This window comes from Schistocerca americana, chromosome 4 (assembly GCF_021461395.2).
Source record: "Schistocerca americana isolate TAMUIC-IGC-003095 chromosome 4, iqSchAmer2.1, whole genome shotgun sequence".
In the NCBI taxonomy this organism is placed as follows: domain Eukaryota; kingdom Metazoa; phylum Arthropoda; class Insecta; order Orthoptera; family Acrididae; genus Schistocerca; species Schistocerca americana.
This window is the reverse complement of record NC_060122.1, coordinates 806,702,017-806,729,765: the sequence shown is the minus strand read 5'-3', so window position 1 is coordinate 806,729,765 and position 27,749 is coordinate 806,702,017. Positions and strand designations below refer to the sequence as shown.

The 27,749-nt window shown below is 36.5% G+C and overlaps 1 protein-coding gene across 1 annotated transcript in view; it reads right to left on the bottom strand.

Annotated features, from left to right (window-relative positions):
* Window positions 1–27,749, bottom strand: part of LOC124613816 — a 113,502-nt gene that overhangs the window by 23,070 nt on the left and 62,683 nt on the right. The window contains exon 8 of the mRNA XM_047142538.1: window positions 4,275–4,499. Within this exon, the coding sequence (XP_046998494.1) occupies window positions 4,275–4,499 (225 nt within the window). The remainder of the gene's footprint in view (window positions 1–4,274; window positions 4,500–27,749) is intronic.

Below are 27,749 nucleotides of genomic sequence, written 5' to 3'. Positions count from 1 at the left end.
TTAGTCTGGGCAGAGGTCATTCTTGGAAACTAACCTGCCAGCTCAGATGATACAATTGCTCAAAGGATCAAAGAAAACATGAGTATAATTTCAAACACGTATTTGACTCAAACAATTATAGTTGGTGGTGACTTCAATTTACCCATGACATGTTGGCAAAAATACATGTTGAAATCCAGAGGTATTCATAAAACATCATCCAAAATTGTGCTAAATGCATTCTCTGAAATTTACATTGAGCACTTAGTTCAAGACCCCACTCAAATTGTAAACAGTTATGAAAACACACTTAAACTCTTAGCAAGAGATAATCCTGAGCTAATAATGAGCATCAAAATGGATACAGGGGTTAGTAAACACAGGGTTGTCACAGTGTGACTAAATATTGTAGCTTCCAAATCCTCCAAAAATAAATGAAAAACATATGTATTCAAACAAAGCAGATAAAAATTCACTTGACACCTTCTTGAGAGAAATTTCCACTCCTTCCAAATTATCAATGTGCCAGTAAGTGTAAACCAGATGTTGTTTGGATTTAAAGAAATAATATCAGCAGCAATTGTGAGATTTGTACCAAATAAACCAACAAACAGTGGAGCTGATCCCCCTTAGTACACAAAAGAGGTCAAAACACTGTTGCAGTATGGACTTCAATGTGAGATGCTTATAATAGTTTCCACAATGAAACTTTGCCTCAAAACCTAGCAGAAAATCCAAAGAGATTCTGGTTGTTTGTAAAGTATGCTAGTGGCAAGACACAACCAATGCCTTCTATAGTGCTGCTAAAGCAGAGTTTCTAAACCCAGCCTTCTGAAATTGTTTCACCAAATAAGACAAAGTAAATACTACAGAGTTCAAACCAAGAACAGCTTCCAACATGAGTGACTTAGAAGTAGATATCCTCAAAGCAGTGAAGCAACTTAAATCACTTAACAAAAGCAACTCTTCCAGTCCAGATGGTATACCAATTAGGTTCTTTCAGAGTAGGCTGATGGAACAGCTCCATATTTAACAATCATATTATACAGCTGCTCACACTAAGAAAGATATGTATCCATCTTCTGGAAAGTTGCCCAGATCACGCCAATATTCAAAAAAGACATTAAAAGTATCCTACTAAATTATAGGCCCATATTATAAGCTGATATGCAGCAGGATTTTGGAAAATATATTGTTTTCAAACATTATGAATAGGCTTGAAGAGAACGGTCTACAGACACACTGTCAACACATATATAGAAAACATCATTCTTGTGAAGCACAAGGTCTTTACTCATATGAAGTGTTGAGTCCTATTGAGGAGGGATTTCAAATTGATTCCATGTTTCTAGATTTCCAGAAGGCTTTTGAAACTGTACCTCACAAGCGACATGTAATCAAATTGTGTGCTTATGGAATATTGTCTCAGTTGTGTGACTGAATCCATGATCTGCTGTCAGAGAGATCACAGTTCATTGTAGTTGACAGGAAGTCATCAAATAAAACAGAAGTGATTTCTGGCATTCCCCAAGGTAGTGTTATAGGCCCTCTGCTGTTCCTTATCTATATAAATGATTTGGGAGACAATCTTAGCAGCCATCTTAGGTTGTTTTCAGATGATTGTTGTTTATCATCTAGTAATGTCATCAGAAGATCAAAACAAAATTTAGAAAAGATATCTGTATGGTGTGAAAATTAGCAATTGGCCCTAAATAATGAAAAGTGTGAAATCATCCACATAAGTGCTAAAATTAATCCGTTAAACTTTGGTTACATGATAAATCAGTCAAATTTAAAGGCCCTAAATTCAACTAAATACCTTGAAATTACAACTACAAACAAATTAAATTGGAAGGAATACATAGAAAATGTTGAAGAGAAGGCAGAATGCTTAAAAGATGCAACAGATCTACTAAAGAGACTACTTACACTATGCTTGTCCATCCTCTTTTAGAGTACTGCTGCACATTATGGGATCCTTACCAGACAGGATTAATGGAGCACATCGAGAAAGTTTAAAGAACAGCACATTTTGATTATCAAGAAATAGGGGAGAGATTGTCACTGACATGATACAGGATTTTGGATGGGCATCATTAAAACAAAGGTGTTATTCGTTGTGAGAGTATCTTCTCACAAAATTTCAGTGACTGACTTTCTCCTCTGAATGTGAAAATATTTTGTTGATGCTGATCAACATGCGGAGAAATGAATATCATAATAAAAAGGGGAAAACAGAGCTCACACGGAAAGACATACATGTTCATTTTTCCTGCGTGCTGTTCAAGATTGGAATAATAGAGAATTATTGTGAAGGTGTTTCAATGAACCCTCTGTCAGAAACTTAAGTGTAGAATGAGATTTTCACTCTGCAGCAGAGTGTGCACTGATATGAAACTTCCTGGTAGATTAAAACTATGTGCTGGACCAAGACTCGAACTCGGGAACTTTGCCTTTCATGGGCAAGTGCTCTACCAACTGAGCTACCCAAGCACGACTCATGCCCTGTCCTCACAGCACTTGCCCACGAAAGGCAGAGGTCCCAAGTTCAAGTCTCAGTCCAGCACACAGTTTTAATCTGCCAGGAAGTTTCATATCAGCGCACACTCCACTGCAGAGTGAAAATCTCATTCTGGAAACATCCCTCAGGCTGTGGCTAATCCATGTCTCCACAATATCCTTTCTTTCAGGAGTGCTAGTTCTGCAAGGTTTGCAGGAGAACTTCTGTAAAGTTTGGAAGGTGGGAGACAAGGTACTGGCAGAAGTAAAGCTGTGAGGACGGGGTGTGAGTCATGCTTGAGTAGCTCAGTTGGTAGAGCACTTGCCTGCGAAAAGCAAAAGTCCCGAGTTCGAGTCTCAGTCCAGCACACAGTTTTAATCTGCCAGGAACTTCCACTTAAGTGTAATTTGCAGAGTATCCATGTAGATGGAGATGTGGATGTAGATGACTACATAACTGCATTGATGTGCAAATTATATTAAGTTTCTGATAAAATAATTTTGGTTATTGGGTCGCGTCATCATAACTACTGCTGTTTTAGTAGTGGCCCAAGACCCAAAATTATTTTACATAAAATTAGACCAGCCATGGAAGCCAAAAAACTTGTAAATTAAATTTTGATTGACCAGTATCTTCAAAACATTTACTACACACGCACACAATTAGAAGAAATGTGTCAACTATAATACCAAATATCCATGATTGTCATGGTGGCACTAAGCAAATTAATAGAGACTGTTGTTCTCACATTTATCAATACCTCCCAACACACAAATATTATTCACAACAGACATCTCTTATACCTGGTGTTAATCCTCACTTTAACCTAAGTTTTCCTCAACAAATTGTTATCTTTTTCACCATCAGCTGCTTAATGTCGAGGATGCTGTTAACTAATCAAACTGATAAAATAAGGAAAATCAAACAATCCAGGTTGGAATGTCAACAATTATGGAAAGGACAGATTGCTACTGACCATAAAGATGACATGTTCTATTGCTGTCAGGCACAACAAAAAGATTGTTTCACATTGAACTTCTGGCTAAAGGCCTCTTTAGCCAAAAGTTCCATGTAACAGTCTTTTCCTTGTGTCTGTCAGCAATTCAACATGTCATCCTTATGGTAAGTAGCAGTCTATCCTTTTCATAATTGTTTATAACATCAGCAGGTAGAATCACTCTTGCTACAGGTTTGCAAATATAAGCAAATGAACATAATGAACCAATAGCATCTCTCTCTCTCTCTCTCTCTCTCTCTCTCTCTCTCTCTCTCTCTCTGTGTGTGTGTGTGTGTGTGTGTGTGTGTGTGTGTGTGTTTGTGTTTGTGTGTGAGTGTTTTCATATGCATGCACTTGTACATACCATGGATCTTTCATTTTTAATACAGGTATCATAATAGACGTCTTACTCAAGCCACTGCTAATTCATAAATCTAAGTCACCATTTACATATAAAGGAAGTAACATGCACTTATTGTACTAGTTTGAAGTCTCAGTTAATATCGTACATTGTTGGTTAATCCTTATGCAATAAATATGAGATTAAAACTTTAGCCATGAGTGTTTATGAACAAGAGAACTCTTGTTACAAAATGAAAGTAGTTGTAACAAAAAATGTTGCTCAGTTGCAACAAATTGTTTAAAATAAAATCTTTAGAATAACAAAAAACGTCTAAAATATCATTGTAATAACTATTTTCAAAGATTTTTAGGGTATTCAATAGTACTAAATTAATAACAAGAAATAACAGAGTAATATTTCTTAATAAAACCAGATAACAAATCAAATTAACTTACTGTAGACAAAAGCTGTCTGCTGTCCAACTTCTGCACTGAACGTTCCTCCACAGATACGATCAACACATTGAGCTGGATATCTACGTCCAGCATTTACTGCACATGGTATATTAAGCCAGTCTGTTGTACATGCATAAGGCCCTGCACTAGCAACACGTGCTGGTATATTTGCAGTTGGACTTAATGTGTTGTCGGTTAGTGTGAAAGCATGAGTCCTATTGTTTACTGGAAGCAACAAGGAAAATAAATGTAATATGGGATCTTTGTATTATAATTCTTATACTGAGATGATGAATATCATGGTACAATGATCTACATACATGTAGACATCACATACATAAGGCATAAAATGGCAGTCCATTGGCAAAGCTGTTATTTGTACTCAGGTGATTCATGTCCAAAGCTTTCCAATGTGATTATTGCCACACAATGGGAATTAACAGACTTTGAACATGGAGATAGATGCATGGGATATTCAATTTCATAAATTAGTAGATAATTCAATATTCCAAGAGCCACAATGTCAAGAGTGTACTGAGAATACTGAATTTCAGGTATTACCTCTCGCCATGTGCAATGCAGTGGTCATAGGCCTTCACTTAACAACAGAGGGTGTAACACCTCAACTCAGTTTACAGTGATAAAAGCTATAGAAAGAATAATTTAAAATTAAGAATAGAATTTTTAGAGTGGAAAATAGTGCAGAATCAGAGTTCGGTAATTGCAGATCAAAATTATAGAATATCAGCAAGTAGTTTAAAGTCTAAGTACAGCAAAGCCATGGAAGCTCCATCATGGAGAAGGCAGTGACATTAAACTCTTGTGATGAAAAACAAAACCTATAAAAAGGCCTGATCATCATTATTGCCGCCTTTTTTCCTTGATTGTTGCATTAAAGGGTAGGGAACCCGTGTCAGTCAGCAAGACAATAATTATATTGGACTTCATTGTGTTAAGATTCATGATAAACTGTTAGAATATTACGGAGATTAAAAGTGATGTAGTGTACAATCTCTGACTGTTGGTAGCAACAGAGTATTATACTCAAATTATCTGCTGATACAAGTGAATTCAGAGGTACCGGTATTCAGATATTAATGTGTGGACTTTTGAAAGTGTCATGTGCCATTAGTTGTGAATCTGGATGAAGAGCACGTGCATATCGGCATTTGCAGACTATTTAGATTCCTCCAGGCTAGGAACCTTTTAAATAGACCATCATCCATCACCATCTTAATCCTTGAATATAGAGTGAAAGTGAAATACAAGAGTGTTGCACTTATTTCATTTACCTAGTACCAACCAGTGAAGGTTTTACGGAACCAAAGCTATTCAGGAGTAAGTCAGCACCATCTAGCAGAAAGCGTAGGCATTAACTAACATGCTAACTGAAGTGAATGTTTATGTGTTTTACGGACTGCTTAATATGAAATTTTGTGGCTCTTTGACATCCCCACTCCCTCCAAAAGGTGGCGCAGGCTGTCTTAATCATAAAAGGGGAGAGCTTTAGCTGGGAAAATTACTAAATATAAGTGATTTTTACAAGACTCACAGTAATAGCAAAACACAAGGCCTGCACCACATCGGAGAGTCGTTGCTGTCACGTTGGGAAGTAAAGCCAGAAAACCTACCGACGATATGTATCTATGAGCAGACATCAACGTGGAGTACCTAAAAAGGGAACCACAAGAGAGTTGGGGATGCTTCAAGGGCAGCAGTGTTTGTGTTGCCAGTGCTAACACATAACCACAGAAATCAATGTGGGATGTATGATGAACTTACCTGTTAGGACAGTGCAGCACTAATGGACTATGGCAGCAAATGACTGATGCGAGTGCTTTTGCTAACAGCGCAGCATTGGCTGCAATGCCTTTACTGAGCTTGTGATCATATAGGTTGGGCCCTAGATGACTGGAAAACTGTGGCCTGGTCATATGAGTCCAATTTCAGTTGGTAAGAGCTGATAGTAAAGTTCAAGCTTGCCATGGATCCCATGAACCCATGAAACAAAGTTGTGAAAAAGGCACTGTGCAGGTCGGTGGTGGCTCCATGATGGTGTGGCCTCTGTTTACAATGGAATGAACTGGGTCTTGTCATCCAACTGAACCAATCATTCACTGGAAATGGCTATGTTCAGCTAATTGGAGACCATTTGCAGCCATTCACAGACTTCAAGTTCCCAGACAATGATGGTATTTTTGGGGATGACAATGTGCAACATCACCAGGTCACAATTATTTGTAATTTAACAATGGAAAATCCAGGATGGAATGTAACAATATTATGAAAGGGAAAGTTGCTACTCATCATATAGTGGAGATGCTGAGTCACAGACAGACACAATAAAAAGACTGTCACAATATAGGCTTTCGGCCATCAAGGTCTTTATTGTGTACGTGTCTGTCATCTGTTTTCGACAAAGGCCCTGATGACTGAAAGCTGATATTGTGACAGTCTTTTTGTTGCGCCTATCTGCAACTCAGCATCTATGCTATATGGTGAGTAGCAACTTTTCTTTTCATAATATTGTTATTTTTAATTGGTTTGAAGAATTTTCTGGACAACTCAAGTGACTGATTTGGCCACCCAGATCGCTCCACATGAAACCCATCAAACATTCATGGAACATAATCAAGAGGTCTTGGAGGGTTTCAGTATATTCCTATATTTGTCAACTGCAGTTGGTTTCCATTGTTCACGCTGTAAATTCTCTCCGAATAATATGACTGAATTGGAATTTATAGCTCCATGAACCAGCATTTTTTCCCTTCTTTGCTAAATCTGATTGAGAGGATGTGAGGTTGCAACTAAAGCAGGCCATCAGTAACTCCAAGTGAGATTTAATCAATACTGAAACCAGCAGACAGAGCTACTTCCAAGTCATTTCTATTAAATCTTATTAGTACCCTCTCTGGCTGCTTAACAAACTTGCAAACTTGAAGATATTTGCTATTGTGGGTGGGGGGAGGGGGAGGGGGGGGGGGGTGCAGAGGTCTGTGTGCTGTCAGAACTGCTATTCTTTATGTTTCCAAGTCTGTTACTGAAGCACTCATTTAAGTCTATGACCTGAAACCTCATTTCACTTTATGTGTATCTAGTTTCTCCTTCCTTCCTTACATTACACCTAGAGTAAAAACATACTAACTTGTAACCATATGACAGGCTCTTGCAAGGGTGCCCCTGGGCATCCTCAGCTCAGGTGCAGGTAGTGTTGGCAACCTTCCAGGCAGCCCAGTTCCATACATTCTGCACATACATGAACTACTTTGCATCCTTTTCCATGTATGTTAGGTTAGTGAAGTATGGTTCCATATTCTATGGTCCGGCTGCCTCACTACCCAAGAGTCAGCTTTCTTCCCACCCCTGCCCACATGTGCTAGCCAGCAGGAACTGAAGCTGGAATAGCCTACCATATAAGGTTTACAAAATACTGACATTAGAAGGTCACTTTGGCTGAAAGCATTTGACCACCAGATATTTCTCTTCACCCCGTGTGGAGTTGCTAGTCTCCCATCGGGCGCCTCCCCAGGTGGCGGATAGGGGAATGCCCACCAGATATGGAGGGTACCGGGGAAATAAAATACCCGGGGTGGACCAAAACTAGCAACTACTGCCTTGTAGTTTAGGTATTGGATTACCAAAGGCTAAAGGAAGAAAACCTTGAGCAAAAATTACCTGGTCCTCCAGGTTGGGGGTTAATGCGATGGGCCAACTCCCCATTCATTGGAAAAACCTCACTGGTTAAAAAGCCTATAAGATTACAGCAGGACGGATATAATAGGAGACGAAAAAGGCTAAGAAAACGGACTGTCTTAATTGGTGTACGGAATATACAAGGATTACAAAATAAAGTAGGAGGCTAGAAATCAAGATATTATTATACTCCCAGAAACTAAGAAAAAAGGACGAGGTATTGAAAGAATAGGATCATATACACATTTCTATAGTGGTGTCCCAAAAAATCAAAGAGCAAAACGGGGGATATCGATATTGATGAAAAACAAATTCAAAAGAATGGTCACAAACTGGGAACCTATTGATGAAAATCTGATTAAAATTAATATTGATATTCATGGATACAAAATTACTATTATAGGAGTATATGGAATAAGCGAAGATGAACCAATTTGTAAAAAGGATGATTTCTATAATAATTTAAATGGAATCATAGAGGATATCGGGAAAAGCAGGGAGATTATTATTGCAGGGGATTTTAACAGTAGAACTGGAAGTAAAATTGGAAATAAAATTATAGGACCATTCAGAGAAAATGTTATAAATGATAATGGTAATAGACTTATTGATATCTGTGAACAAAATTCATTGAAAATATTAAATGGCTTTTATCAACATAAAGAAATACATAAATACACATGGCATAAAGATACATTGAATCAAAAATCAATAATAGACTATATTATAATTAAACAGCAAACGAGGATAAAAATACATGACATAAGAGTATATAGAGGGGTAACTCTTAGCGATCACTATTTGGTAAATTCCAAATTTTTATTCCCCTTCAGAGGAAAAAGCACTGAAGAAAATCGAAATTGCCCTATAGAAAATATACAAACAGAAATCAAAATTCCTAAATATAATTTGAATAGTTTTGAGAATGAAAGCACAATATTTTTATATCAAAAGAAATTAGATGAAAAACTGGTAGAAACAGAGTTTGATAATACAGAAGATCAATATCATTATATTGTAAATAAACTACATGAAGCCGCCAAGGAAGCTTTAGGAGAAACAGAAGAAACACGTACAAACCATCCATTATACTACTGGAATGAAGAAATTAAAAAGGAAGTGAAATTAAAGAAAGAAAAATATTTAAAATGGTTAAATACCAGAAATCTTCAAGATAAAATAGAGCTTAATGCACAACAAGCGAAAATCCGAAAAAAGGTTGCAGAAGCAAAAAACAAAGTTTGGGAACAGTCATGTCAAAAACTTGAATCCTATATTGGTGGTAAAAGAAACACAGAAGCATGGAAAACTATAAAAAATTTAAGAAGGAATTCCAAAGAAACAACACATATTAAATATATTACTCATGACTCTTGGGAAAAATATTTTAAAAGTTTATTAACAGAAAACAGGGAGGAATACTTGGGAAACCCTGAATATAATGAAATGATAGATCTACAAGCAGAGAATTACATCCGTTTGGAAATAGAGACAGTAAAAACTGCAATAAAATCTTTAAAGAATGGAAGGGCTACAGGCATTGGAGGTATTCCTGCAGAATTATTAAAATTAGGAACAAAGAAATTAATGGAATTGTTAAGAAACCTTTTCGAAAGATGTTTAAATGGGGAAGATGTCCCAAATGATTTGAAAGTAGGATATAATAATTTCAGTGATACATAATAAATATATAATAAATATATTTCAGTGATACATAAAAAAGGAGCGAAAGATGAGTGTAAAAATTATAGGGGAATGACAGTGACCAATACCTTCAGTAGATTATATGGAAGAATTATTAGATATTTGTTAGAACAAGAATACAAAGAAAAGGAGGCTGAAGAACAAGCAAGTTTTAGAGCTGGAAGATCAACAATTGATCATGTCTTTTGTCTACAACAAATTATTGAAAAAAAAAATGGTTCGGGCACAACCTATACGTTTAGTATTCATAGATATAGAAAAAGCCTATGATAGTGTGCCTTTATCCAGTTTATGGAAAGCTTTAATATCAATAGGTATAAATCCAAGAATAATTAAAGCAATTCAAAATTTATATAAAAATTCTATTTCAAAAATAAAAATTGGTAAATATCTATCACATGGATTCCAAGTCACAAAAGGATTACGTCAAGGATGTAGCATCTCACCTACATTGTATAAAATATATACAGAAGTAACTTTACAGAATTGGAAGAAAAAATGTCACGCTATGGGAATACCAATAAATGATAGAACAATATACTCGTTACAATTTGCAGATGACCAACTGATTATAGCCCAAGACTATGAGGACATAGAGTATATGACCAGAAAATTGATTCAAGAATATAAAAAATCAGGTCTAAATGTAAACATGAATAAAACAAAGTACATGGTAATTGGTGGAGTGAATGGAGACTTAATATTAGAAGAAGGGATGGGAACAATAACAGCTACTGAGGAATATAAATATTTAGGTGTGAAAATTACAAATGATGGGAAACAGGACAAAGAAATTAGATCAAGAATAAATTCTGGAAAGACGACAATCTCTTTATTGAATGGAATTCTCTGGGACAAACACATAACAACTGATAACAAAATAAGGATTTTTAAAACAATAGTTAGGAGCATTATTACATATGGTTCAGAAGTGTGGACAACAAAATGGCAACTGAAATCAAAATTATTAGCCACAGAAATGGATTTCTGGAGACGTTCAGCAAGAATATCAAGACGAGAAAGAATAAGAAATGAAGTAATCAGAGACAAGATGAAATGTAAAAATTCAATTATTGATTTCATTGAGCACAAACAACTTAAATGGTATGGACACATCAGACAAATGGAACAGGAAAGGATACCAAAATGCATAATCGACTGTGTACCAATTGGAAGAAGAAAAAGGGGACGACCACCTGATACATGGATACAGGGAGTTCAGTCAGCAATGAGGAAGAACAACATTCCTGAAGATTTATGGACAAATAGAGAAGAGTGGAGAACAATAATTAGTGACTTACTGTAATCTAGAATAGGTGCTGGAAAAATGTACTCACATTGTAAATCCAGAATAATAATAATATTTCTCTTCACAAGAAGCACTGTCAGATATTCCTAGTTGACATGCAGTTTGTACCAAAATTTCACTACAATGGTGATGCAGTCAATATTTCTGATAAATCACTGAAAGATATTCAGAAGAGGTTTTACCAATTTCTCAAGTAACACAATTGTGATATCCTTCACTGTATGATTGATATGCAACCTTGATTGGATACCTGTGCTGGCATCCTTCACTTGTGACATTGTGCCAGTAGCCCTCATCTGTTTCTATGAATCACCTATTGTATCACATTCAAAGCTCATTAATTTCTAATAGGTTTCAGAATGGGTTTCCACAGTTTCCTCAATCACTTCAGATGGCATAATGTAACTTAAATGTGACCTCTTGCCAACATCTCTCCCATACTTCCCCACCTGAATTAATGCTCCCTCTCTAAAGACCTTCAAGTTGGCAATATGTTGAACTCTAACCTCACTTCTATCAGTTTTTTTAATGCTCTATCTTTCTCCCAGAAAAATGGTGTGACTAAAACACTGTTTAATGCTTGAGAAGTCACACTTTCTGTGTGTGCCGCTGTCTACACCAAAGAAATTTGGAGAGGTCAGATATGCTACTTGACATGTGTTACATTGTTAATATAATAATGTTGAGATCTCCATGTCATCACCTACTCTGTAAATTTAATCTCCAGAACTTTTCTCTTCTCGTATACTGAAATTTTTACATACAGTGGTGTCTGTGACCATCTGACATAGCTTTGGACCAGGGTTCAAATCTCAATCTGGCCATTATGGCATGGTTAATTTTCTTCCCCAGTCTTCACAATACCAAACTTGTGCTCAATCTCCATCTCATACTTATACAAAAAGTGGACTTACAACTCCATATCCCTATCTTTTTCAAAGTGTTCGTTTACATAGTTAGCCATTCTTTAATACCGGTAAAGCTTAACAGTACATCATCAAACCATGGATTTTGTATTTTCGAACTGAAGAGGAAATCAGTATAAAAGTAGACTGACTAACACTCACACTTTAAAAATGTTTGGTCAGACTCTTCTTTATTTCATAGTCTAAATTTTCAAAACCTGAGTAGACAAGCATGGACATTATTAAAGAAACTAGGAAGTTGTGATGAAGCAAGCTGGGATATTTTTACTTTCCCTCTTGTTTTGCCATCTGCCTCTTTGAAATTCATTTTTTCGTGTCTGGTTAACTACCACCATTAACATATGTGAGTATTATCTGCATTTTCATAAAAGAGAAAGGTTGGCCCTCAGTTTTAAAGATTATAACACCAGATCTAATTTTGTGCTTAGTTTTATGTATGTAATTGAGTTTCTAGTTTATTTTGACTATTCCAAGTTAATATCTTTCATTATAGAGTGAAATCAATAATTGTTTCATAACTTAAATTCTACTGTTGACTTATAAACAAATATAAATTCTGTATTAATTATAAACATCTGGAAGAACAAGTAACAGTATTCTTGAAGTATTTATTTGGCTCTAATTGAAAACGTGTTAACAAAGCCAGCCCATAATTAATTAGAAAGTAATTTCCAGTTTTGTCAAAAGTATTATTTGCATAACTGCATCTGTTAATTTCATCATTTAAACAGATAATTCGGCCTAACCTTTGTAGTAGAAGAAACTGTTAAAAGGAATGAAGTTTTTGATGTATTCAGTTAATTTAGTGAGTTAAGTTTTAATTGTAATTTCTGTAAATTAAACTTTGAACAATGTGTAGTTTCAGCACCTGTTATACAAAGATATATAAGAGCCCGACTTGTGGTCACGAGTTAGTCAGTCCGCGGCCGAGTTTCAGATGAACCTGTGTTAGTTAGAATGACAACAATGCATTAACTTAACAGTGAAATAAGTGTAACACAATTAGGCTATGTATTAAAACAATGACAGTGTCTGTTCAATACATAATGTAATATTCTGCAAGACTTGTGAACTGTGTGGTTAGGTTTTTACTGCTCATAAATATTCAACAATAAACTATCATAGCTGTATGCTGACGTATATGCCTGCAATCTATTAATGAGGCTTATCAAAAGCTAAACAATAGTGCACTGGCCATATAGCTGTGTATTATTCGGGGGGGGGGGGGGGGGGGGTTGTGAACAGTGAAAGCAAAGAACTGTGAAATGCAAATGTGCACCTGTTGGCTACATCATTTAAAGTAGCCAGTGTTGGACTTCCTCCCCCCCATGTTTCAGCCAGTATAGCAACCCAGTACGTCAACATCATAAACAATCAACAAGGAAATAAAGCAGGTGAAAGTCACAAAGTGGGACCCCCAGACAAAGGAATAAGACAACAGTCTGAGACCTAAGATTCTCCCAGTGTACACAATACCCAAATAAACTATGGATATGGAGCTGGGTGACATTGTAAACAGCTGCTGACATTTTGACAGATGCACCTCTGTCATTTTTAAGGCAAAACTACAGCAAGTGAGTGCTACGCACATGCACACACACACACACACACACACACACACACACACACACACACACACACTAGTGCCATCACATGACAAAGGATGATAAATGTCAGAAGTGAAACTTAATAACAGTGGGCAGCAAGTGAGTGCTACGCACATGCACACACACACACACACACACACACACACACACACACACACACACACACACACACACACACACACACACTAGTGCCATCACATGACAAAGGATGATAAATGTCAGAAGTGAAACTTAATAACAGTGGATGAGATAGTATTAAATCTGTTCCTCTGTTTTTTGACAAGGGAGAGAGCAGGTCTGCATGAGAATTTAAATGAAAACCTCTATCTCTATTTATAAGGTTACTTGCTAACTTAACACCAATTGCTTCCTTCACAACAGTATCCCAAGAGCTGGAAGTGCATGTCACAATGTCCATGTTGTTATATTCAGTAGGATGACTGGTGACTGACAATGTTCTGAAATAGTAGATTTCCTCAGCTGTTGTAAGAGTGTGACATTTGTGCTCAGTACATCTGTCCTCCACATTCCTGATTGTTTGATCAAAATACAACATGCCACAATTGCGAGGAATATGGTAGACACCTGCCTTATGCAAACTGAGACCATCCTTGATGGAACTTAAAAGGACTCTCTCTTAGTTGGTGTTTGAAAAACACATATCCAATCATATTTCTGCAAAATACCACCAATCCTGTTGGAAATGCTCCCTGCATAAGGCAAAAATGCCACAGACTTCAGTGCCACCTTGGTATTATCATCATGTGCTTGGTTGGCTTCTAGTGCAATGCGTGTTTGATCTGTCTTTCACTATAACCATTTTGAAAAAGAAGATAACCTCAATATGGGCTAACTCAGCTGACAAACTTACCGGGTCCAAGACAACATGGGCCCTGTGAACCAAGGTATGAAATACCTCTTCACATTGAGCCAGATGATGACTACTATCAGCCTGTAGAAACAAGTCGTGATTAAGCTTCCTGTAAATGGCATGTCCCAAGTCACAATCAACCTTTGTCCTCTTCTCATTGAGCCAGATGATGACTACTATTAGCCTGTAGAAACAAGTCAATGTGATTAAGCTTCCTGTAAATGGTGTGTCCCAACTTACAATCAACCTTTGTCCTGATCAGCACATCAGGATAGTCACCTTGTCTACACCATCATGAAACAAATATTCAGGTGGGTTGAATTCATGTGTTCTAAAAATTCATTCAAATTCTCTCATTGCCATGAGGCCAAACAGCAAAAATATCATCTACAGATCTTAGAAAACATCCATGTTTAAAAGCTAGTTACTCCAATGCATGTTACTCAAAGTCTTCTATAGACAAATTGGCAATAACAGGTGATAACGGGCTTCGCATTTCAACTCCATCTGTCTGCTTATTAAACTGGAGATTTAATAAAAACTACATGGAATTCAACAAATGTCAAAATCTGAAATTACAATGAAAGCCAGACCACTAGCTGCTTACAGGTGTTGATAAATATAAACAGGGGACAGTTGAAAATGTGTGCTCCAACTGGGACTCAAACTCGAGATCTCCTGCTTACATGGCAGATGCTCTATCCAACTGAGCCATCGAGGACACAGAGGATAGTGCGATAGCAGGGACTTATCTCTGGCATGCTCCCTGTGTGAGACCCACTTTTCCTACTTACTGTCCACACACTACATTTGTAGTACCCCTGCCACTACACTCATTACTCACGGCAGACAATCTAGCGATTCCTGTAAGAGTTCAAGCAATGTGAGTGCATCCATACTGAAGGAGGTCACTGGCCATTAATCCTTATCTACATGAAGATTTGTTCTTTTGGACATGCCTGAAAGAACAGATACCATCTTCATATAGATAAGGCTTACCAACCAATGATCTTCAGTACGGATGCACTCACATTGCTAGAGCTCTTACAGGAATCTGTAGATTGACTGCCATGAGTAATGAGTATAGTGGGCAGGGGCACTACAAATGTAGTGTGTGAACAGCAAGTTGGAAATGTGGGTCACATGGGGAGCATGCCAGAGACAAGTCCCTGCAGTCACACTATCCTCTGTGTCCTCGATGGCTCAGTCAGATACAGTGACTGCCATGTAAGCAGGAGATCCCAGGTTCAAGTCCCCATCAGGGCACACATTTTCAACTGTGCCCATAGATATTTATCAATGTCTGTAAGCAGCTAATGGTCTGGATGTCATTGTAGTTTCATTCTACGAGAGCTTCAAGATCACCAATCGTATCTGTCCTTTCAGATATGTCCGAAAGAACAGATACCATCTTCATATACAATGTCAAAATAGGTTCATTTATTAAAAACAAAACCTAAACTCAATTAACTGTAACGAATCAGACAGGGGGTACAGGAGGGAAGAGAGAGACCACATCAGAACTTAATAAGAGAATAAGAGTCATTCAACACATTCCCTCTAATCAAAGTAGGAAATCTGCTGAATTCTTAACATGATACTCATACTAATCTACTAGTGGGCTCAATAGAGTAGCAACAGTTTTTGGTACGCAATATGTTGGAGTGCCAACGTTACTCACAATCGGCCTCTGAGTAATCCCATCTTTGTGGACCTTCAGAAAGTTATATAACCTCGGAGGACAGCATACTAAAAATTAAGACTCTTGATATTCTCCCATGACAAGGAACTTTTCTCCAGGAGGCTGTTAGTCTTTCTTTTTGTATTCTTTGTAGGATCAGCACCAATCTTCTGATATGCTGAATCAAACAGTAAACACTACATCTTTTGAATATACTCCTACTGGATCAAAACAACTGCAGCTCTAAACCCCTAATTGGAGGAAATTTATAATTTATTGTTGCTTGTGGAGGCTGGATAACTCTGCAGCTGTAGAGTGAAACTGCAATATGCATTGTAATTTTTGTTGAGATGTTTCAATGAAAATATTGTTCCAATGTTTGCCAAAGCTATGCATAATACTAATTCTCAAGTCACATCAAGCAACATCATGAAAGGATCCATCACACTCATTGACAGTTGAATTTTGCTTCCAAGCAATTGTTTCAGCTTTATTTAATGATTTGTACAAAAATTACGGCTTTTTCTTGAGATCTGTTGGACAGTAGTTCGTATTGCAGTCTGAATGGGAATTTCATTCTGTAACTGCCTGGCATTTGACAAAGTTTTAATGCTTTCTTGGCATCTACATCATGATGTTCTGTGATAAGTCTTGCAGAGAAAGCTTTTGACAACACAGCTTTATAGGTACTAGGGAAATGTTTAAATTTTCCACCAACTCCCAAGCATTTGCCAGGGATTCATTTTATTACTTCTGTTAAATAGGCTGGTTTTAAACTACTGAAATGTTTCCTGGGTACCTCCATGATGGTTTTGCTGAATAATGCAATCCATTAGCTGGAGGGTAGGATGTTCCTGTAAAAATGCTTTTTTCTTGTTACCTGTATCTTGAATTGAAAAACTCTATCTCTCTTTCCAATTTGGCATCCAGCTATACTGTGTACACGTTGTATCATTGACTTCTCCTTTTTGATTTGCAGCTGAGTGCTGAAAACTCAACAGTAGGCTACTTGTCTCCACACTACTAAATGAGAGAACTTTCTTCTTTCATAAACCACAAATATTATAACAACTTCTTACTCTGGAAGCAGCTTCAAACAATTCTCTGTCTGCTCGACAAGTGTATATCAAATAAATTGTCAACAATCAGTGTCACAGTTCATAACAGCCCCTTCAAACTCAAATTTCATTTGTTCCATGACTTTTTCATGCATTGTCACAGTCGTCTTCTTCCATGGAAGTTGGTGTAGCTCCAAGGCAGGGGTCCACAGCACAGAGAAAATATTAAGGTATTAAGAACAACAAGTGTGGCCAAACATGAGCCACCAATAGTGTTGCCCTGCCCAGTAGCAACACCATCTCCATTGCCATCCAGTTAAGATACACCTACAGAGAAATCCCACACTCAACATTCATGTCCCACCTTCAAAACTAACTTAATTTCTTCAGCAATTCATGATCATCATTTGTTGGTCCTAAATACACTGTGCAACACATCACTTTAACAAAGTGGTGTGTCACACTATATATGCCCTGCCTGAGATGAATGATGCCATCTCTGTTACAAAATCTACAAAACTACATAACCATAATAGTTACAAATCTTGTTAGAAAATTCTTAGGTAATGCATTACACATAACAGGTTTGAGGAGTATTAATTAATGTCTTCATATCTATAATCTCTACTGTTTCTTTCCATTTATATGCTCAGTACCATAAGCTTAATTTAATCAGACTTCTTTTTCAGTTTATATAACATACTACCAATTTTAAGAGAATGTATAAGCTTTCCCTTTTGTTATAAACTTTTGAATCTATTTCTATTTCTATTTGAAGATATAATCAGCTATTAGCATCTTGATGTTAATTCCCTTTCAGTGTAAGAGAGGTAACATGTATGGTCCTCTTACTTAATCTTTCTTAGGCTAAGTACCACTACAAAAGTACACATTAACACAACCATGATGTTTCCCAAAAACAAAAACAAACATAATCTCACCAATACCAAAATTCTTTTCAAATATACTATATGCTACTCGACCTCAAACTCATATAAAACTTTACAAATGAATGAAGGTATATTTCTCTTTATTTGTCCCCAATTAGCACCAGCAATCATATATTTTGAACACACTTATGCCATCCACTGACAATAATCCCTTTCTGATACTGAACCTGACGAGTTACACAGCTCTAAACAGTAACACCCACAAACTGCCCAACTAACTAGATTTCTCGTCTGCTATTATTGGTCATACACACAAAGCTCAGACACATTCCTTTATATCATTTACGTAGTACCTGTAATTAACAGTGAACTACTAAAAGCAGTAAAATACATTTATCTCTCACAACTTGGGAATCAGTCAAATGAGCTGTCAGCATCCTAACTCTGTAGGAATTCAGCATACACTACCTTCCACAGAAAGCCAACTCCTACATCATTACCTAAACTACTGACAGAGGTGGTTCTTTATACTCTCCTTGTAGTGTTGATTCATACTTTCTACATCTACATCCATACTCTGCAAGCCACCTGACGGTGTGTGGCGGAGGGTACCCTGAGTACCTCTTATCGGTTCTCCCTTCTATTCCAGTCTCGTATTGTTCGTGGAAAGAAGGATTGTTGGTATGCTTCTGTGTGGGCTCTAATCTCTCTGATTTTATCCTCATGGTCTCTTCGCGAGATATACGTAGGAGGAAGCAGTATACTGCTTGACTCTTCGGTGAAGGTATGTTCTCGAAACTTTAACAAAAGCCCATACCGAGCTGCTGAGCATCTCTCCTGCAGAGTCTTCCACTGGAGTTTATCTATCATATCCATAATGCTTTTGCGATTACTAAATGATCCGGTAACGAAGTGAGCTGCTCTCCATTGGATCTTTTCTATCTCTTCTATCAATCTTATCTGGTACGGATCCCACACTGTTGAGCAGTATTCAAGCAGTGTTTTTGGTTCACCCATACATCCAATCATTCCTCTAATTTATACATGGGTACATTACCCTAATCTAGTATGCCGTCCTCCTTACTATCTTTAACTTAAGAAATTGGCTCATTCCTGTTGTTTAAATTATGTTTCAGAGTCCTGAACTCATGCTTCTAGTAAATTCCCTTGCACTCCTCTGTGAACCTATTCACTCTATTCATTGTTCTTGTTTACTACTTCTATGTACTTGTAGTGGTTCCACCTGCTTTATTTCTTCATTTGTTGCTCTCGGTATTGATGTACTGCATTGCTATACTGGCTGAAAAATGGGGTTTGTAATTTAGACACTGACTACTGTAAAATAATATAGCTGACATACGCACAGTTGTGCTGCACAGTCTTTTACTTTCACTGTTTACACAACCCCCTAATAATACACATTTAATACTTTCCATAAGCCTCATTAATAGTTTTCAGGTGAACCATCCACATATTGCTACAATAGTTTACTGTTGAACATGTATAAGCAGCACAAAATTAGATCTGGTGTTATTTACTTTAAAACTGAGGGCCAATATTTCTCTTTTATGAAAATACAGATTATACTCATGTATGCTAATGTTGATTAGTTAAAATTGAAATAATGAATTTTAAGGAAGCAGATGGCAAAACAGGAGGGGAATTAAAAATATCCCAGCTTGCTTCGTCACACACTGTGTGCTATGGTTATTAGTACTTTATTCTCATATTTTAATCATTTACGTGTCAGCACGTCAGCTAATGTTTTTAGTCTGAGATTCTGTCCTCATCTTTCTCCCCATTAAATTTGACATGACTAACATCTAGTAATCTTCATAACAATTTGTAAACCATTTGGGGATAATGCCACTCGATCCACTATTTGCACTGAACTTAAATATACTCACAACTTGTGTAGTGTATGACGAAATACCTTGGAACACAATGGGCTGTCTTCATCTAACCTACAATCTCATTTTTATGTGATATACTTCTTTAAAATGTTGACAACGTAGAGGCCTTTTTCTTTTCTTTTCATAGGTCTGCAAGAAATACTTCTTTTAGGTGTGCTATTCCCACTATTTTGTAAGGGTCTTCATATCAATTGAAGAATTTGCTTGTTTTGTGTTTCAGATTTAAGCCTAGGTGACAGCCTATCCCTAGCAATAAGGCATATAATTTAAAGTCTGACACTGCCACATTTTTATCATACTGGCACAATCTGTTCCTTGCATGTTTTCTTAGATGGTATTCGATATTCTGAGTTGCCTCTTTCTTGTCTCCTCTTTTCTCTAATGGCCAATTAAAAAACCTTAACAATGGTTCACCAATTAAGTTCTATTTCTATTGGGGATAATTCTGTCAATAAGTGTGGAAATTCATTTAAGATGCTTTGAAACTCTGGTGTCACCTGTGCCCAAGTAGTATGTTAGCTTGAACAGAATATCTGACATAACTTTCTAGTCTCTTTCATCCTGTGTGTTGATGGGATGGACTCCAGATGATATTTAGCAACAGCAGTTGTTTTATTTCTTCCCATTCAATGAATTACTTAATTATCCAAACTAACTGGGGGACATGGATGTTCAGAAAACCAGTTTATGTCGATAATCAAAGTGTATTTTTAGTCATCAACCATACAATATCGCTGAGCACCTGACATAATTGCTGTCACAAACTTTCATCTGTAAATTAAGTTTATTTCTGATCATTATTAATGAAATGTCAGAACCTATCAGAACACACAACTACAAAAATAACAATGAAACAATATAGTCAATAAAGAAATAGACAGCAACAGAATTGATGATATTGCATTGAAGACAGGACTTGAAAACATAACCTGATAATGGCTGTGCTGCTGAAATAGGCCTATAGTTCAAATAAAAAGATAATACCCATAGCAGCATAACTGATTGTACAAAATTTATTATATCCTTGAAAGACGTTCATTATCCAGCAGACCCAGAAGACTACAAATAGCACAAATATTTATAATAAAAGAATCTCTTTTATCATTGCAAAAGGAAGTACACTAGAAAAGTATGCATTATAGCATAGTAAACAAAAAATAAGTAATACATATGCATTTTGCATGTGCAGTACATATGTATAGAATTGATACTTAAAAAAATCCTTATTTTTCTGGTACTGGTCATTCTCCTCTTGAGCTTCAGACCATTGTAAGGCAGTATCTAAGCATGTAAATGCTTCAGAAGCTGCTGGTACATTTTTATCTTCATTTTCTGAAACACTAGTGTGACATGCTGGCAATGTCAGCTTCATCAGTGTTGAGGTTTACTATCCTACATGACTTTGTACCTTGGGATCTGTGTCATCAACATTAATCTATTCTTGAATGTTTTCTTCATCACATTCAAGGCAACAGAGTTGTTTTAGCGTGTTGAGTATTACAGATATATCATTCTGTTTGTTATTTTCAATTTAACTTTGAGAACTTTCCATCAAAACAAAAATTTTATTCCAGGTTTTTTTCAAATTTGTTCCTTTATACTACACGATGATGTTCTAAGCATGTAGAATGCATCTTCAAGGCAATAGAGTTGTTTTAGCATGTTGAGTATTTCAGACAAATCACTCTGTTCGTCATTTTCAATTTGACTTTGAGAACATTCCATCGAACAAAAATTTTATTCCAGGCTTTTTTCATATTTGTCCCTTTATACTACATGATGCTGCTCTAAGCATGTAGAATGCATCTTTCAAATCGATATTTTTTAAATTTCTTAACAGACTTTCTTCTCATTCCTTTTTTCTCTCTAACAATAACTTTTTATGAATTCTTTTCTGGAGTACCATTTGAAAGTCCCATGCCTTGATCTACGAGCTGTAATAAGGAGAAGATATCACATGATGGATGAACTGGTGCACTGTCAAGGAGCAGCAATGTTTTCTCCATTTTGCCATTCTTTAACTGAAGAGCTTTTACATAGGGTCCAAAAACGCCCATAAACCATTCCATAAAAATCATAGTATCCATTCAAGTTCTCTTTTGTGGCATGTATGGGCATATTAATGTGTTTGAAACAATGCGGTTCTTACTTTTACCAATGATGAGCATTGGTAGTCGGTGGCTACCAGTTTCATTAGCACAAGATGAAGCAGTAATGCAGTCCTTATTTATTTTAGGACCAGGTTCTGCTAATTCACAACATAAAGCAAGAGTTCTTTTTGGCAAAAATTTCCAATTGAGCCCAGTTTCATCAGTAATGTAAATTTTTTGGGGGGCATAATCTTCTTACCTCAATACACCCCTTAGTTTGGTTTTGAAAGAATCAACATACAGTTTTCCTCCCTGTATTTGAAGTTCATGAATACTGCGTCTTGACTTGATGAGGTTTAACCACCCCATGCTTCTTCTAAAATTCGATGGCCCACCAAGATTTTCATTAAATTAAATTGTCTTTCCACATAGAATGGAACCAGAGATAGGTTTCCATTGTGAACCTTCTTGTAAAAACGGTATGTAAATAGTGTCATTTAGATCAACACTCATCACAAGCTTCATAGCTTTATGATTTGTTAATTCATCAGAGGAATCAAGCTTTGATATAAAATTTGTGGTGCTCATCTTTTTCCCCATGATTATCAACTTCCCAGCCTTGTACCCATTGGATAACTTGCTTTCAGATTCACCTCTGTCCAAGCTTTTATTAATTTCTTCTTCACCTCTCATAGAAAGGACAGCATGTTTATGTTTAGGCATTTTATATCACATGTTTACATTACGCAGCAAAAGGTGACACAAATGATAGTAACAGAGCACAAATGGGACTAGTATAGTTGGCAACTTGGAGCTGATCTGATATGAAGGGCAGGGGGGGGGGGGGGGAGCATAGCAGGGGGAGGGTGGCACAGACAAGCTAGTGAAGTTCAGTTAAGTGGTTGTTCGCTTGACCAACATTTAGGTAATTGATGTTCTACTGTGCTTAGGAACTGTGACCTGCCATCAGAGAGTAATCCACGTGGTTTACCAACATCCTCAAAATATTCATGTGAACAGTTAATTACTGTGTGGTTATTGGTTACCTTTATAGGATACAGTTTGACATATTTTGACCAACACTCTAGTAACACAAATACATAGTAAACCCCTCCTGTTCCTTTTGGTAAATGTCAAAAAAATCTTCAGCTGTTAAATCATGCAGTGCCATAGGTATAACCAGATACCACCTGTATTTTACTCAACTGAAATCTTTAACTTTCTGATGCAAGTCACAAATCTGTAAAACTCAATTAGCCATCTGAACTAGGTTTTTAAAGTAGCAGAACTCGATGATGTGTTTCATGCATTTCTGTATCCCATAGTGTCCATACCCTTTATGTATGAACCATAGCAAATCCTATCTTGGTGATTGTGAGGTACATAACTTCCAAGATTCTTCACACGCACACACACACACACACACACACACACACACACACACACACACACACACACACACACATTCCTTTTCCAAAACAAAGTACCTTGTTGTATTATCCACCTAGCTTTTATTTTATTTGATAGATTTTTTTTGTGAACAAGAAGTACACAAGTTACCTAGATCTTAATCTGTCTGTATTTCTTCCCTAATTCTTCTTGCCAAGATACACAATCATTATTAGTGTAGTTAATCAACAAGACACTGACTGTAAATATCACTCCAGGACCTTCTCTTCTAGTCATTAAACTCATCCATAATGGTAATCTGGATGTCAGCGACCACATTCTGAGAACCATTGACATGATGTATTTCTATATGAAACCCTTGTAGGAAAATGACCCAACATATTAATCCCCTATGAGACAGTCTGCTTTCGACTGCAAAAGATAAAGCTTAGTGATCCATTTATACTATAATATTTAATCCACATATAAGCATCTGAGATTTTTTTAATCTCATAGTACTGCCAACAATTCCTTATCTGTGGCTGTGTAACTCAGCTCATGCTTGTTAGGGCTTCAACTATCAAATACTACAGTTATGTGTTCACCCTTTCTGTAGCCCCAATCCCCTGCTCCCAAATCATATCCTGATGCACCTGAGCCACTTTTAAAAGGCCGATGCACTTATGGATGACCTAAAGTTTGATCATTCACTACAGCTTGCTTTGCCTTATTTAATGCTTCCATTGTACCATTGTTTCAGAACCATTTGGCCCACTATTTCATCAACCCTAGTAAATGCAAATCATTCATAACTTGTCCTTTTATGAAATGCCTATAAAATCCTGCTGGCCCTAAAAACGAATGAAGTTGCTTAAGGACTCTCTCTGATAAGCCGAATAAGTTCATAATCTGGTTTTATACCTGTCACTCTCAACATATACCCCAATACTTTTAACTCATCTATCCCAGAATGTGATTTTGTTAGCTTTATAGTTAGTGCTACATCCCTAAAGCTCTGTCCAGGGCACAGGTAAATACTGCTACTGATATATTTAGGCCAAATGGCAACAACTGAAATTGATAAGATTTTCCCTCAAAAAGAAAGGTTGAATAAAGTCTTGAATCTTTGTGCAAGAGTACTTGTCAGTACCCAGTTGTTAAATTAATCAGACTGAAAAATTTTATCTGTTCAAAACGAGACAGAAACTCTTCTTCAATAATTGGTTGATCCCTTTCCATTGCGATACATTTAAGTTCTTGCACCTAAAACTATGTGCACTCCTTCTGTTTCTTTACTAGTAATAATGAGTTGTTGTAAACACTGTAACATGGCTCAGTGATACCACTGTCAATCATTTAATTGATTTCATCATGGATGGCAGTACATAAACTCATTGGAACACTGGTTGGTTCACGAAAAGAAAAGTCTTCTTGGTTTTTATTTTATGACTACAGACTTAATCAACAGTTACTTCTGGTTTCTCTGAGTGAACACCTTTATATTGTAATAACATGTTCTGTAAATCTCACTTTTGATCTTGAGTTATTATTCCTAATTTGTGTGCTTTCTCACAAATATTCTTTATTACCTCTATTTCTCCCATTAACTGGTCATCCATTGCTATAGCCTTCACTGTTGCCACTATATGAATATGGACTACTGTTCATAATTTAGATTTAAAAGCAAGTATATCATTTGAGAATAACATTTTAAAAGTTTTATTTGGGAATTCCTATGTTACCATATTATTCTTGGAATCTGAAGATCCTCTGCAGTTCAAAAGTCAATCTAATCCCACAAATATGTTAAAATTCAAGCCTCATACTACTAGTAACATTTGATTGCAAACACAGTCATTGAAGTTTATGAACAACCACACTTCCTCTTTAATCACCCTTTCTTTATTCACCATAATGACCACTATAATACTCCCATCACAGGAAGTACACAGCACAGATATTTCCTTGAAAGAATTAAAGTTAATTCCTGGGTATAAATGATGTTTCTGATGTTTCTCTGCCTGAGTCTAAATGTATTTTCACTTTAACTTCATAGATTTTTCCACAGATGATCATGCAAGTTATTTCTTCCTTTCATTTTTTTTTTTTTTTTTTTTGCATAGTAACCAATCACATGTTGAAACTGAGAATTTTAGAGCCACCAGTTTCTGCTTAAATCCTGGAGCTGCCCCCTGTTCCAGAACATCCACTATTTTCTGAGGGATGAATCACTAATGACTGATTCCCCAGAGCATACACATTGTTATTAGTGGGTATGAGTGCCTGATTATTCAGACTGGATGATATAACATTATTTCACTAATTACCTCTGTGGTTATTTGATTACAATCACTATGCTTCCTTACTTTTCAAAGTTTACTTCCGTTCATGTGTGGAAACTTGGACAGATAACAATTTTCTTCCTGATATTCTATTATCATTCTGTAAGTACTCTACCTGTTCCTTATTTAATGTATCTAATCCTTCCACAGAAGTTAACAGATCATTTACTGGTGTCCAGCCCCTATACTGAAATTCTTTTCTGACACGAAAAGGCAACCTTCTAACACTCTGACCAAATGACTTTCTTCCAGTGGTTTGTCTAGATATTTTCACCTAGTCAAATGCCATTCAGTATACTTCTTGTACATATCCCAACTATTGTTTAATACTTCAAGTCTAGGAATTCCAGTGCCCATTTTTCTTGGGTAGGAACTGTGACCTGCCATCAGAGAGTAATCCACGTGGTTTACCAACATCCTCAAGAATCATTTTTAAATTTCTTTTTAGAATCACTCTAGTAAGGGAATTTTAAAACTAAATCAGTTCTTTCTTCATTGTCCCAGGATTTCAGTAAAAATCTTGAAAATACTCTAGAAGTATGTGGGATAAATGTCGCCTTCCAGCTTAAACTTAGGAAACTGTTTGGATAAGTTTGTTCCTCCAATAAAATTTAATTCTTCCAGTATTTCTGGTGAAAGCCAATTACTTTCATTAAATTTCCATTTACTTAATTCCTTTTTGTTTTATTAAGTTCCTCACAAGCTTTCATACTACCCCAGTCTGATTTTTTTATGGATCAACTGTGGACAGTGAGCACTGATCAATGAATCATTTCTTGTACCTTTCAAGTAATTGATTCATTTACCGACTCCTCCCAAGTTCAAGAAGTCAAGCCTGGTGAAACTGTTATATCTGAATATTTACCCTGCTCTAACATGTATAATTATAACTGTGTGTCTGATATCTGCTAATTTAGTGTTGTCAACCTATGTTCAGTCAATTCTATTTTTTTATGCTATAATCTAGCACATTAAACTGTTCTAAAACCTCATTCCTTACAAGGTCACATTGTTGTTTTTCTCAGCATGTAAATCTTCCTGTACAGTGGATAAAACTATTTTCAAGTTGGTTATTTTTGTGCTTATCTCTTGTTTCTCTTTACAAGATCACTAGATATGCTATTTGAGGCTAGCATTTATGGTATTTATTTTTGCATTTAAATCCACAATCAAAGTGTCAGACTTAGTACTGAGCTCTGTCCATAATTCAGTCTTTGCAATATCTAGCTTAGTGCCAAGAACTCTTCTTAAATCTCCTGCTATTTGTTACCTAAACTTTATGTTCCACACCTAGAACCACTCTTGTATACTACCATCCATTCTTCTATTTCTCATAGATATTAAAAAATAGGGGGGAAGGGGATGTTGAATAGTCACTGTGAAAAGAGCTAACGAGTTGTCTGTTGGCCCAGTATTCCAGAACCCAATAACACAAACTTTTTAGCCAGACACTCACTTCTAATTCATCACAATGCACAACACCATACACAAAGGCATTATTTTTGTTCAAATACAGCTTGCCCATGAGTTTTAGTGGTGCTCACTGTGCTGAGTTGTTGGTGCAAAGTTGGATCGTCACAGTGGCAGGAAGTTGCTGTGGTGGTGCCCAGTGCTAACGCTGGTACTAGATACACCGCCAACATAACTGCAGTCAGGTGGTGTGTGACGATATGGAACTGATGACTTAAAAACAGCCACCTGATACTAGAATTGTCAGTCTTCTATATTGTAGACTCATATTTTATTCTGAGTAGTAATTGTTGCCAAGTAATTTAATAGTGATATCTCAGAAGCTAAATTTCTTCTTTTCTTTTGGTACCACTGAGGAACTTCAAGTTTTCTCCTCAACAGCTCAATTCTTCATAAACACTTCTCAAATGTAGCAGCATTAATGACTGCTGCACTAAGTAATCTTTACAGGTAATCTCATAGCCAAGAAAAACACCTTTATGTACTGAAACTTAGTATGACAAAAATGACTAATTTCTTTCACGTATCTTGC